Source organism: Platalea leucorodia, assembly GCF_965183815.1.
Source record: "Platalea leucorodia genome assembly, chromosome: 2".
Lineage (NCBI taxonomy): Eukaryota > Metazoa > Chordata > Aves > Pelecaniformes > Threskiornithidae > Platalea > Platalea leucorodia.
In genome coordinates this window covers 3751780-3766908 of record NC_138824.1, presented here as the reverse complement: position 1 = coordinate 3766908, position 15129 = coordinate 3751780, and the positions used below count along the sequence as shown (strand labels likewise).

The following is a 15129-nucleotide window of genomic DNA, read 5'->3' as shown; positions in this document are numbered from 1 at the left end:
TGCTTACCTTCACCTTTGGCCTGTGTTTCAGGAAAAGTGTCCTTGTGTATAAACTGAGGAAAAGGAGAAAAGTGTGCTTAAAATTTCATGTATAAGACAGCATATAAAATAATAATGATGTACTAATCCCAGTTTTATTTTCCAACTAGAAAAGAACTGCTCCTGTGATTGCAGAGCTACCCATTCTGCCTAGATTTATGCAAAACAGGAGACATTAGGTTACAGTATATCCCTCTGTGCTAGACTATGATTAGCAAACTAATCTACCCTTATCACCTATGTGGGGAGAAAGAGAGAGACCCAGAGAAGTAGATTCTCTCTCCACTATGGAGAAGACTAAACAGGCACTAGAGCCTGTCATTTTAGAAGGATGAAATTAAATCAGCGTACCACAAAATACAGCAGATGTTAAGGGCGGGGGGGAAGCAGCATAGCTTGATTCTGTATCTCATTTTTGTTCTTATACACCCTCTCCCCTCAGTAGATCTTTTCCTGTGTATGACCTCACTTTTTTAAGTGGACATAGGCGATGCCACTGTGTGGCTGAGAAAATACTAGGGAAACTACTGCAGGGAAAGCATGTCGTTCATTGGGGTAGGACAGACAAATCAGGCATCTGCACATTCCCCAAGGGCCAGAGGATGCACACCCAAATTATTTTCTCCGTGCAGCGTGCGGTAAAAACCGTGCTTATGCTATCCAAACTCTCTGCACCAGCTTGCTTTCTGTAAGGAATTTTCTTCAAAAGATTATTTCAAGCTGTTTAGGGCAGCAGACAACCTGTCAGCGAAAACGGAGCAGCCGATTTTCACATACCATGACATATTTTATATATACAGGTACATATAGATACACATCCATATATATATGCATATATAAAAAAGCTATCAGAATAGCTACTGGAAATGTACTTATTTTCCTTGCGTTTTCCTTTTATTAGCTATTTTAACATCTGACAAAAAAGGAGAATACTATGTTAGATGTAGAAAAACTGATATGCAATCAAGTTTTCTCAACTACATAGAACGTATCTGTTAAACAGACATTCTCTTATGGTTAAGTGGTAAAATATTATTTCCTGACATAATGAACAAGCTACAGAAATTCTTCAGATTCCCGCTTAAATTCTATTTTTGTTCCTGGTTCCACTAGATGGTAGTATAGAGCAAAAAGAGAGACAAAAATCTGCTGGCTGCATACTTGCTAACTTAGGCTCTCATTTAAGTCTCCTAAAACTAATATCCTGCACTTCTGGGAACCGCTCTGCTCCAACCACTTCAGCCATCACCCTTCTGCTCTATAGCATGATGCCTGCTAGTTTTCAGGAGCGACAGTGCCTATCAAAAAGATTAGTTACGCTTCTAAAATTGAACATGTGTAAGTACTTCAGGATTGCTGCTCAAGAACAGAAAGGGACTAATAGCTTACATTCTGCAATTAATGTACTGTCAAATAGTTTTGCAGTTTTAACTGCTACAGGGTTCCCATTTCTGAATTGCATTTTCGTGAAGAATGATGACTCTCTAAAGATTAATGATGACATTTTGAAGATTATAATTTACTTTTACAGAGTTTTTAGACCAGTTGCAAAGATGAAAGAAAAACTCCCACCAGAAGTCATTTTCCTGCTGTTCTGGCTGATACATTTTGAAGTAAATCCAAACCTAGGAAAACTCCTAAAACTGCTTTATGAACCATCCAGTTTAGAAAACATTTCCTACCTTAGCAAGATATGAAGGTAAGAGCCCAGGCCTGTGAGAATATGCCACCACGCATGAAACTGTGTCACAGCTCCCACAACAGGAGGCATCTTCTCTCGTAGTGCTCTGTAAGAAAGAAACACCATGCAATGTTTTTTTTTTTTTTCTCAAGCTAAGCAATCTCAAATCGCAGTGCTTCATTGTCAGATCACACATTACTGTTTCCCTGTCTCAGGCGTGTGCTTCACGAGTGAGGCTTCACGTAGTCAGGCTTTCAGCAGGTGAGGAACAGCAGTTACACCTTATACAGCCAGCATAGAAGGATAGTAGCAAACTGGCTTTCTTACATGTTTAAAGAAAGCACACACTTCTTCATACAATGAGCGATCAGTTACTTCTGGACTCAAATTTCAGGTAATAAAGAATCATAAAATCATAGAATCGTTAAGGTTGGAAAAGACCCTTAAGATCATCGAGTCCAACCGTTAACCTATCACTGCCAAGCCCACCACCCAACCATGTCCCTAAGCACCACATCTCCCCAGCTTCTAAATCCCTCCAGGGATGGGGAGTCAGCCCCTGCCCTGGGCAGCCTGGGCCAGGCCCTGACAGCCCTTTGGGGGAAGAAGTTTTTCCCCATACCCAACCCAAACCTGCCCTGGCGCAGCTTGAGGCCGTTCCCTCTCGTCCCAGCGCTTGTTCCTGGGGAGCAGAGACCGACCCCCCCGGCTCCAGCCTCCTTTCAGGCCGTTGCAGAGAGCGATGAGGGCTCCCCTCAGCCTCCTCTTCTCCAGGCTGAGCCCCCCCAGCTCCCCCAGCCGCTCCTCCCCAGCCTTGTGCTCCAGCCCCTGCCCCAGCCTCGCTGCCCTGCTCTGGCCACGCTCCAGCCCCTCCATGGCCGCCGTGGGGTGCGGGGCCCAGCGCTGAGCACAGCATTCGAGGGGCGGCCTCCCCAGTGCCCAGCACAGGGGGACCATCCCTGCCCTGCTCCTGCTGGCCACACCGGTCCTGATACAAGCCAGGGTGCCATTGGCCCTCTTGGCCACCTGGGCACCCTGCTGGCTCATGTCCAGCGGCTGTCGACCAGCACCCCCAGGCCCTTTCCCGCCGGGCAGCTCCCAGCCGCTCCTCCCCACGCCTGCAGCGGTGCCTGGGGTTGTTGTGCCCCCAGGGCAGGACCCGGCCCTGAGCCTTGCTGACCCTCATACAGTTGGCCTGGGCCCATCGACCCGGCCTGGCCAGGTCCCTCTGCAGGGCCTCCCTGCCCTCCAGCAGATCGACACTTCCACCCCACTTGGTGCCATCTGCAAACTGACTGAGGGTGCCCTCGATCCCCTCATCCAGATCGTCAGTGAAGATATTGAACAGGACCGGCCCCAGCACTGAGCCCCGGGGAACACCACTTGTGACCGGCCGCCAACTGGATTTGACTCCGTTAACATATATTTATGGCATCCCACAGTCCCAAATGAGTTCTACCATTCTCCTCCCCAAAACATGGTGAACTACTGTCCATAGGATGAAACGCTGAGTGTAAGGTCTGAGAGAGGAAATGGGATCCATCAGACAGCATCACTTCACATCTGGCAATCACGCCACCTATTCTCCAGCTCCGTGGAAGCTTAGCTTGCCTTTCCCTGTTGTACTCTAACACAGGGACAAAATGGGTGTTTAGTGAGGAAGCAATGAAAGCAGAGGGGCTGAAATACTCCGCCAACATGCCTTGTATTTTGCAGAGTAAGGGGTGTGAAGTACGTGGGAAGAGGCTAAGGGATGGGGAGAGAGAAAGAAAGGGAAGGAACTACATTGCCCCGATTTCTCCTGCACACTAGGCTTCTGCAGATAACGCCTGTTTTGGTTGATGGTGGAGCAAATGTTTGCATCTGCCTGTCTTCTTTTTTGACTTTCATTTCACATTCAGTCAAAACAAAAAAAGGAAAACAATGATCGCAGGTGTTAAGGAAGAAAAATCTGCAGCTTCTGTAATACTTGCTTACTGCTTGATGTTCTAGTGTTCAGTCCCCCTGACTAAACGCTAATCCCTGAGCTTTTGCTTGGTTTCCAGAGCTCCTCAGTCACAAATACGAACACAGAGCTTCGATTCAGTCAGCCGGGGAATGACATAGTGGAAAACACAGACTGTCACCCCGGCACAGCCTCTGGCCTTTGGATGGCAGGAAACCTCAAAGCTCAAGTTCAAAAGTGCATGGATTCAACCAGGGAAGCTGAGTGCTATAGATGTGTATTTGGTTTGGTTTGGTTTTTTGTTGTTGTTGTTTTGGTGTTTTTTTTTTTTTTTTTTTAATAAGCTCCAAATTTAATGAAATATGGAAAAACAAAAACTGAACCAAAATACGGTTTTGAACATTAAAACCAAAAAGAGCAGGGAGGTGGATGATTCACAAGTTAGACCTTTAGAGAATAAAAAAATTACAAGGAACTGGAATATATTTTCTCCAAAGGTTCGAGTTACAATACCACCTGGAGAAATTCAATGCTCTGCAGACATCTGATTAAAGCTAGTAAACAACCGTATTTATTTTTTTCCAACACCATAACCAAACAAGTATTACAGGAAATATGCTAACTTTTTTTTTCCCCTTTGCAAAATGAGGATGGAAAAAAAGCGCTCCAGCAGCTGGTGTAATCTTTGAGTCTAGGAACAAGTTCAAAAGCCCCACGGACCTGCAGCAGCTCAGCAGGCTTGGTGAATTGGGGGTTATGATCTCACCAGTGATGTGATGCAGCTGCAAAAATCAACCCTGATGCCAATACTTGCAAAGTCGCTGTATACCTACCCGCTTGTGTTGGCAAATAACTTTTCTATACCATCTGTATCAAGTGTTTCTAGGGATGAGGCACCATGTATTACATACAGTACAGCTATATTTTTTAAAAAAGTTTCAAGAAAAGTCTGTGGGAGTTAACCTTCAGCTGGCCTAACCTAGTGCAAGGAATACAGAGCCAAAAGGGGCAGATGGAAAACACTGGACTTCTTTACAGCACACTATGATCCGACCCTGACAAAGCAACCTACTAGAACAATTCCGTACACCACAGATTCAGCGGCGTAACATTATATCAGAGAGTCAAGAATGGATTTTCTGGATGCTGGCATCAACCTTTCCTTCTCTTCCAGGTTGTGGTGGAACACAAGCATCACAGCTAAGCAAAAGAAAGGTGCAGTTGTCCAGTTCCAAAGGAACACGCATGAAGAGAACAACCTCTTGGACTGCTGGTCTTTCTTGCACAGACAGGATATCTAGCCATACGAGGAGCTGGTGGGTTCCTACGAGCTTGGTCTGGAAGCCTTTTTTACCCCGTTTGGCAACACGCTAAACAGAGAGGAAGTCTTTCCTGGCCTCCTCTACCAGTGCTAAGCCAGAAGACTTCAGGCTAATAATGACAGCCAAGCATGGTGTATTGGCTCCCAGAGTTACTCTTCTTTCTGAGATGCTCAAACAGCTGTTGTTTATTGGTGACAGATATATTGCATTAGATATTTCTTTAACCTGCAGAACTATTGCTTTTCATATTTTCCTGGGAAATGGCAAGAGCAGAAGCCCCAAAAAAAGCAGGATAAAAAACTCATTCAGATGAAATCAAGTGTGAATAGCAGGCTTTAGTAAGCCACAGATCCTCAAAACGACTTTCTCTTGATTTAAATTGAAGTTAAAGAGAAGTATCAATTATTTAAAAAAATAAATCTATTCATGGATAAAAAAACATTAAAAAACTGTTGAGTGCTGAATCTAGTCATGAGCAAACTGGATAAAACCCTTCTGAATGTTTTGTAGGCAGCGTACCATACATACCGTGAGATGGACTTGAAAATACACCACAGAAAAAACAAAGCTTTATGCTAAAAGACTATTAAGAGCTATCTGGACAAAGTGAAAGAACTCACCTCAATTTATCACAGAAAATGTTGTCCACATTCCAGAGAAAAAATCCCATTAAAAATACAGTTAAAGATGTATAGCCTAGACCTCTAAGCCATGGGTATACCCTAGAGAGACGAGAGAGAGAAATAATGCAAAGTTTAGTTCAAGATTCTTTATGCAACATACATAAAGATTATTACATACAAATAAACTGCTTTATTATTTTTTTCCCAAAAGCAAAAACATCGACTTCAAATCTTATCTATTTAAGTATTATATTTTACCTCCTCCCCTCTCTCCTGAATTCACAATCTCCGAGACTGGTCTTTTAAATGTTTTACTTCTATATTTCTAATTGTTCTGCTAAATACTGCGCTCTCTTAACAAAAAAATAATTAAGTGGGAAAACTGAAGTTGGCGAAAAGGTACTAATTCTTCAGTCCCATGTATAATCTTTCAGTTAAAAAATAGCCATGTTACAAATTAGGGCTCTCCCAAAAGAAGAGGCGCTTTTCCAATACACGATATCCCTATACAAGGGGACTTGTTTAAATAACGTCTTTCAAAACGACTGTAGTCTTTTGTGAATGTAGACCACCATGACCAACAACTAACCAAATGAAGGGTTTTAGAAAGCAGTCATTTCATGTTGTATTTTCTCGCTGAGTGCTATTGGGGATGGAAAATTGTCAACTTCATTTTGGGAGGAAAAAAAAATCCTCTTTAGGATATGGGAACCACACTGGAGAATCAGATGCAATAAAGCACATCATTAATTAATTTACCCTCACTATCTGCGTTCAGGTTGGACCATGGAATTGTAAACTTCCTACGTGGAAGTCTGTAGCATTTGCTCCTTTCCCACTAATAAGACAAGTCCAAAAGCAAACCCAATTCCAACCCTAAAAGGCTACCATGAAATACTGTTCAAGTTATTTTTATGCATTATGAACGCAGTTTAGATTTTAGGTTAAAACGCATTCCTGAGCTGTTTTTTCTCCACTGTGTTATACACGGTGCACGTTTCAGAGCTGTGAGCACTGGCAACCAAATGTGCAAAACATGACAGGTAGAGCTTCTTCCACAGGGCAAACTAACCAGATACAAGTTGTATATATTCACAAGTGTACTGCCAATATAAACTAGCAAAATTATTATTTGTTTAGTCCAATAAAAGCATGGAGCACCATGCAGTACATGGCAGAGACTACACTGTAATATTCCCGACTCGGTGCTCTGGAGACATAAGCAAGCCCAGGACATGAAAGAGCACTAAATGGTATGTTATACATGCTGGTAATTAGGTAATTATAGCTAGAATTGTTCAGGGAATAAATGGTGTTGTTTTGTGAAGGAATGAGAGGGAGGCTGGCATCACTTATTAATGGGGAACACGCTTTGTGAACAGAGAACACCACTTGCCAAGTTGTAACCTTGGGAAGGAAGCAGCCCCAAGAACGAGATGAAAAGTGTGGGGGAAACAGGCAGGAACAGCAACAAATGATGAGGCCAGGAGGAGGCAGCCGCCTGGAAGGAATAACCTGCTGTTCTTTGAGACTGTTACTCAAAAGCTCAGAGCGGCTTCAAGCCCTGCACTAAGAAATATGAGTGATAGGAAGCTAATATACATTAAGGAAGTAAGAAACAAAACAAGCAGAAATCGGGGTTGATATGTAAGCTGAAACAGGCTTGGAGAAGTGCACTATCAATGGAAAGACAGGAATATGTTTTAGCAACGCAGAGGCAGTAAATCCGAAAGTGTACTTGGGGATGACTTTTAGAGAAAAGAAAGGCTACTTTCGGGCTGGCACAGCTTCTCTAGCAGAACTAATTTAAAATTAGTAGTAGTTTAGTTAAAATTTAGAAGTCCTTTAAACCTACTTCTCTCCCCATCCCAACTTTCTAACCAGTTTGCATAATATAACCAAAAGGGGAAGCAAGTCTTTGTAGGGCCATGTTGCAATGAAGTGATCTAGCTAATTAAGCAAATACACTCCAAACCCCTAAAACAGAAGTGAAAAAGTAGGTGAAACTTCAGAGACAGGCTTTGCAGGAGGAAAAAAAATGAATGACGCCCTGGGAGGGAGGATGGCTGAGTTACTGATAGTGACAGATGACAACGAAATGCTTCAGAAATAATGACAGTGCCCAAGTGTGTGCAATTTGCAGAACTGGAAAGATAGCAGGCCCCAGGGTTTGTCTACGGAGACAGAAAGAAATTTAATCTAAGTGACTGGAATGGTGCTAAATCCTTGTATAAGAACAAAATTAGAAAGACCTGAACTTGATTCAACTTCGCTTCCCTTGGAAGTGAATTAAGGTAATATCACTTAAGATCTCTAGGTTAGGATTAAAATTTCCATGTTGATGGGTTTGAAAAGTGCCTTTAAACTGATGATTGTTTCTAAAGCTGCCAGCAAAGCACTATCAGTTTTAAGTTCTTCTTGATTAATAAAAGTCTGTGAACGTTTACGCTTGGTCTGTGGGGATTTCTTGGGGAAAGGCGAACCAAATTAACTGAAATTGCAACTGGAAGGTGATTCAATAAATCTGCTTTAAATCCACGCTTTTTGTTGAATTCTTCCTTGTGTTTCTCAACAGATAGTGTGTAACGTGAAACAAAGTTTAACAAAAAGCACGCTTGGAATGAAGACAGTAGAGAGAAATCAGCGATTTTCAGGGGCAATCCCCAGACCCATGAGAACACCAACTATTCCCAGGGGAGAGATGGGAAGGGGCAACCAGTCGTGCCCCTGAGAGTTAAAGGTACGCGTTTACTCCAGTACTGATTCAATTCCTTTTTCTTCACTTTTACCCACCAAGTCTGCGCTCTGACGATTCTAATGCTTCTCAATGTCCCCTAACATTTCTACTACCATTTTGTTTCTTATAAATAGTTTTTATTTCAAGTTCCATAGCGTATACCTAACTTTACCCAGTCAAAACTGTAAGGAAAACTATCATTTAACCTTCTGTGTTATTACCTTTTACATTTGAATTTTAGATACTTGAGTAGGGAAGAGGAAAGGAAAATATTAACCCATGGTTCAGCTCTGCAGTCTTACTCCCACCTCCCTCCAAGTATCATCATTAGATTTTGGACACCGGCAATAGATTTCACGTTACCCAGCAATATGAAGCCAGAGACTCCATTCCCCTTGAAGTCCCAGGCTAACAGCTGAAGCCGCTAGCAGAACACTCGGCAGCGAACACCGATCATAAGCGTAGAGATCTCAGTTTTGTTCAACGTTATCCCAGTAGCTTCAAAAAAATGCGGGATGAGCCATTCCCTTTCGACCACGCAGAGCACATGAGAGCTAGCATTATGTACCTAGTTAAAGAAATTTTGCCACTGCCAATTTCTCATGTTAAGCCCACCAAAAAAAGATGCAAATGCTAAGTTATATCTTATAATGCTGAACTAAACAGTTACTTACCATAATACTATATAAACAGATCGTAGAACTATAATGGAAACTAGCGTTCCATACATGATCTGGAAATAAAAAGAGAGATAAAATTCAGCAGTTGGATTCAAGAGACTTAATAAAACACTACAGGAGTAAAAAATTTTTGAAGCCTCTGTTCATTTTTATTTCTTAGTCTCAGGAAAATAGTATCCCCTCTAACTTCTTCTCCAGAAAGTCTTCCATAAAAGTTTCAAATAAAAGTATGATTATAAACCATGCCCTTTATGCAATTACAGGAAAAGTCAGTTGTGTAAAACGGCTGTTTCACTTTTTTGAATTAGAAGGCAAACGCTAGATGGCACTCAGTAAGCACCCTGAAATCAAAATGGTAAAAAACTCCTATCATCTCTTCTGCATCTGTGCATTTTAGCCCAGGATTGCGTAAGCATCAGCTAAAACTGTTTCTGAAAGCTAGACTGCCTTCACTGATATTTGATTAATATTTCTTCCTGAAAGCAAACACCTGAATAGACTACGCACTATGCCCACACTGAGCACCAGTATGGAAGGAACTTTCCAGGAAGCATTTAAAACCAACTATTACAATTAGATTGAATCCCAACAATCTGTATTCTCTCTGAAAAGATCCGTGAGCAAAATCTGGCTCACTGTAGGCTTGATGAATTTGAATGTAATCGCCTGACTTATATAAAAAGTCAAAGCAATCATTGATTTTCTGCCTCGTGATCTTTAAGTCACTCTCCCTTTTTATATTCACAAGCTTAGGATCCACATAACACCATCTCCGAGACGTATAGACTAAAGAAGAGAAGAAAGGTGGTCAGTCATGCCTGAAAAGTGACGCAGAAGCCACTGCAGCAGGGAGGATTTTCGGACCCCAGTGACATTAAATTACTCTCCATGCTTTTTATTCTGAACACTGGTTTCCTCCTGCCAAAAGGCAGTTTGCTTCAAGCAGTTGTGCTTTGCTCTTTGCCTCTCTCCAGTGGCCCACAAGCCCCTCGCTATTTTTCGCTTCCTTGTTCACTGTTCACCGACTCACATTTTGCTTTTCGCTAACTCCTATCTAATGCTGCCGTGTTGACACGACACAGAAAAATGATCAACCTTTGCTGCCTATTTTTAAAAGCCACTAAACCTCACAGAGGTGCGTTTACAAACATGCTTACCATGTTCTACTGACCTCCTCATACCTTTCCTTCTTTTAGACTACGTTGTCTTCAAGGCACGGACTGCCTCTCCCTCTGCTGTAACTGGGGCATTCAGCTATTACTATCCTGCAAGCATATGCACGTGTCTGCTCATCTGACATAAAACAGATTGCTGTAATAGCGCACAGTGAAGCCTACCTTTCAAAAGTCCATAAAGGCAAATTTTCAAACTCCTTTTAGCTTTAAGGATGAGGTTAGTAGCGCATACCATATTATCAGTACGTATATACAGAACAAGACAGACAACGGAGCCCTTATGTTTGACAACAGGTAAAAGTAAGCTCCAATATTGACTACGCAAAGTCATTCAGCACAGCAGCTCTTTATTTGCATTCAGAGTGAGATCAAATAACTTCAGTAACTAAACTGCTACTACTGTGTGTTCTGCTCTGTAGAGCTAAACAAAGCAAAACTATTTGAAAGGCTAATTGGTTCTGGCTTGTACTTTATACAAAACTGTTAGCTAATTCCAGTCGCCTTGCTGGGGTACAGCACATAAATTGGGAAAAAAAAACCCTAAAAACCAACAAAACCCACTAGACACAGCCTGAGTATCAAGTACTAATCAGTCCCAAGCTAAAGGCAGAAAGGGGACTGCTCAGGTGTGCTAGGTGCTGCATGCTGGTGTAATTCTTCATCACTGACATTTTGCCTAGAAAGACCCCACCATGTAACAAATACAGCCTAATTTAAAAGTTAAATGCCATTTTACTTCATCAGTCTCATTTAAAACAGCCTGTTTCGTTTTCCTAATCAAATTCAGTAATTTATTCTAAGAGAGGGATGGCACAGAGGAAGAAACTCATGGAAAGGCTCCTCTGGAACCCAAATCACAGTTTGATGGCCTTTCCTTGCCGATCTCCTCCTGCCTACAATTTCCGTTGCTAAAATGCTCTTCTGCAGCAGAGACACAGGAAAAACCTACCCACGAAGAGAAATTTCTATCATACTCGTTTGGGGTGTGAGCACCTTCATGCTTTTATCCGATTTGCTCTTGGGTTCTTCGTACAAGGAGTTAAACAGTGTCAGACTATGCCTAGAGAAAGATGGCTTATAGGCAGCCCAAAGCCCAGGTAAAACACAGGCTAAAAATGCAATTTTTTGCAGCAGCTGCTAAAAGCAGGAAAGAGCAAAAGCCAAGAAAAGCTTTCTTTGTAGAGCCTCTGGCTTGGTATCTCCTAGTGAGTTGCTTAATGGCTTGCAGAAGAGGACAGTCTTAATGGAGGGAGGAAGGAAAAAAATCAAAAGAACCTTGCAGTGACTGAAGAAAAATATGCCCACAGTTGACACTTCAATTTCTTGCCTTTTCCGCTCCCCCACACAAACAGGTTGTTAGCAGTAAAACACATTCGTGTTTAAAAGCCTGTGAAAGACTGGAACAACAAACTGTTCTGCTCTGCATGCTCCAGTCCTCCTCCTCACACCGAAGGCAAGCATCGAGGAGGTGTTGCTGCGATATGCAGAGACTGTAGCTGCACGTCTCGCTACAGCTGTTTCTTACTAGAGGCCTATAAACCGAGCTACACAACTGCGTTTATACTTCTGGGAGCGGTGCTTTTACTCCTTTACCACCCATGGATTTACTATTTTCATCATGCCAAAAATTGGTTAGGTATTATCCAGCCACCCAAAGAAGGATAAAGTATAAAGTAAAAAAAAAAAAAAGCCTGCCTTTTTCAAGCTGACTCAAATTGTTCAACTCCTTTAGCTCCCTTTGCTCCTCTTTAACATCACTTCAGTGACAGATGAAAACCCAAGCCAGTTTTGTGCTATTTTGTCTCACGGTGCCTTTAAATTGTAAGCCAAAGAACACCCTTGCACTACAACTGCAACAAAAGGAAACGGCAGAATCTCATAATCTTTTGTTACCACTAGACAGTTCCCTCTTCGCTGTTTAAGACGTAAATAAAGCTGCATGTATTTCAGCTTTGAAGCCCATATCTTTGCAATGGGGAAAACCCCCAAGTCTTATTAATACACAGTGGATTACCTGATAAGAAGGCCAAATAGGAAGAACATCCTTCTAATTCACAAATGGGAAGCGAGCATCGCAGGGCTCAGTGTTTGGCAGCATTTTTGATGTGGAGGCAGTTAAGCAAATCATATAGATTCACTTCTTATGCAAGCTGGAGGCAAGGTTGGTACTCCACACTGGGGGGAGCATACGAAACTGGTTCTTCATCTACCCTTCCAGTACAGAAAGCAGCAACAGCCCGTTATTTCTACTTCTCTGTTTCCTCTGCTCCTGGCCTTCTGCCCACCCTTGGTTAATAAAGTCAATTTATCAGCCTTAAATATTAGTATAGACATTGGGAACCGCGCTGAGAGATTTTGGCTTCTTGGCAACCACTGCTTGTCTATTAATATACCAACCAGCTATCAAATGATAGTTAGGCTAAGTACTTGAAGTTGGGAACTGTATTTGCAATTTACAACAAAGAAAACGGACTTCTACACGTTCTTCGATTTCTGGAAAAGAAATCTGAGCAGAGAGAAAAAGGAAGGACAATGCCCACAATGACACTGAAACACCGAGTAACTCAGCATAGTTGTGGCTGTTTAATACTACAGGCTGCCTTGACAGCTCCTGAATGAACTCATTCAGGATCACTTGCTTTGGTCCTGTTTAGATGCACGTACGCGATGGCAAAGCGACAGACAAGCCGCTGCTGCTGCACGGCTCGGAGCAGCTCTCCACAGCCTCTGGGACACTGTCTGCAGCCGTAAACGGAGCTGCTTCTTCAATGTCTTGTAGAGCTGATCCTCTGGAGAGTCCGAACGTCCTTCCACATTCCCTAAGCTATTGTGCAGGTAGAAGTACTAGCCAGAATGAAAGCTGTACTTGCTTTCTGGAAGACATCCCCAAACGAGCTGTGTAAGAGAGTGAAATGTCACTCAAATTAGTCTTCAGCAGGATAATGCCCAAGTAGAAAAAGCTCTGTGGTGAAGACAAGCCCCGAAAAGGTCATTTTTGACAGACTGCTTGGCAACCTGAACATGTAGAAATTAAGACAACATGTTTCACTAAAAGGCAGGATATATTAAGCCACAAGCCTACAACTAACTGTTGCCTTAGCAGCAGGAGGGACTCTGGAGAGCTGTAGGACCTCAAGTGGGTCCACAGCGATTCCCCAAATGGGGAGTCCTGTAAGTCTGAACAGGTTGTACCCTGACATGACATCTTTTTCATGCAGTTTCAGGCTCTCATATGTACTTCTACATACACATTTCATAGTGATTTCACTTCTTTCTTTGCATTTGTATATTTAAAACACCCATGGAGAACAATTTACTTAATTTTTCCACGGAGGCAAATCAAATACCCTTTTTCTCCCACACTCACTCTCTCCTTTTTACCCAAAGTCACTTCCATTGGTAAATCCAATACTTGTATTTTCTTCTATCACTGTTGCAGAAAACTCACTGGTCATATTGTTATGTTGTGATTAGCGAACACACCCAGGCACTCACTCCCTCCTTTGGTGATCTGCCCGCAGTTTAGAACAAGAACAGTTGGTATTTGCCCATCAGTGCATGCTCTTCCATTTTGAATCATTTGCCATCCTAGTCCTCCAGGTCTCCCATTTCTCCCCATTTCTTTCTTCATCTCCTCCTCTGTACTCAGGGATGCCTCTGAACTTTGTATCATCACAAATATCAGCAGTACACGACTCTTTTTCCTGCTACAGGTCATTAAATAAAAACAGTCCCACTACTGATCTTGAGAAAGTCCAGACTGAGACTAACTTTCACCATCTCCTTTAGTCATTTTAGTCACTCCCGTACCCTATTTGCAATTCACATATGATCTACTTCTCCAGCTTGCTTAGTTTCTCATGGGACACCATAACAACATTTCTGGAATGTCTATACAAAAGACTTTTTTTTAAATCCTATTTCCTAATGCAGAAGAAACAGCTGAAAAAAAAAAAAAAAAAGCTATCAGGTTAGCCTGAACATTTAATCTAATTTTCTATTGACCTTCTAATTATTTGTTTGCTTAAAATTTGCTTCAAACTCTTGCAGCAGATGACTATGCAAATGAAACAGGTTTTTAGATCTATTTCATTATTCACATGACTTGGCCCACTAGCTGAACGAGGTTTTCGATCACTACAAGTGTATAGCCAGCATATGGTACGTAGCAAGTAAACAAATCAGGATGGAAAACAATGTTTTGTAGGTGACAGCTTTCTAGGCTGTATCATATTAGAAAGAAGGCTACTTGTGAGACCTGAGTCTAAAAATTTAACTGCCATGGTAATTTCTTGTATTTCCAGTGCCACCTTATATTTGTCCGTCTATGGATCACTCCACACCAGCAGCCAGCCTTCCCCCACCCCCTTCCTTGTGTAAGCACAAATACGCGTGCGGTAAACAGGGATGAGCAACTAATCTGACTTAAAACTAATTCTGAGGAGAGTTTTAACCTGTTCAGTTCCCCAATCAAATTCAGATCAGAGAGTAAATTTGTGTGCCAGGTGGGAAAGAGGGGAGAGGCATAGCTGTTTTCTTTGACAATGATGCTGGCTTTAAAACAACGAGGAAACTGGGATGTAGGCTTGTTTAGCACCATGGAAATTAGGTAATAATAGTGCTCTAGCCTGAGAGATTTTGACATAAACAAGACAATACATGCTTGTAAAGGCCACTGCTATCTTTCATTTAATTGATGAAGCTGCAAAAAATACCACATCAGTTGTCAGGCAGGGAAATGGTTTTTTCCTTCTAATGATGTGGAGCCTCCAATTGACCAAAACGTGCATCTCATCCTTCCTATGGTTAAAGCACTCCTTAAACATCCCTTAAAGATCTCCAATATGTGGATGGAGAAAAAGAAGCTGGTCTCTGTTACCACTGTGCCATGAATAACAAACTGAAATCCCCTTCATGCCCTGCTGGC

The 15129-nt window shown here is 42.2% G+C and overlaps 1 protein-coding gene across 1 annotated transcript in view; it reads right to left on the bottom strand.

The window, feature by feature from the left end:
* Positions 1–15129, bottom strand: part of ACER3 (alkaline ceramidase 3) — a 62698-nt gene that overhangs the window by 6684 nt on the left and 40885 nt on the right. The window contains exons 7-10 of the mRNA XM_082335728.1: positions 9022–9080; positions 5608–5709; positions 1722–1826; positions 8–53 (exon numbers count right to left, since the gene is read on the bottom strand). Coding sequence (XP_082191854.1) covers positions 8–53; positions 1722–1826; positions 5608–5709; positions 9022–9080 — 312 coding nt within the window. The remainder of the gene's footprint in view (positions 1–7; positions 54–1721; positions 1827–5607; positions 5710–9021; positions 9081–15129) is intronic.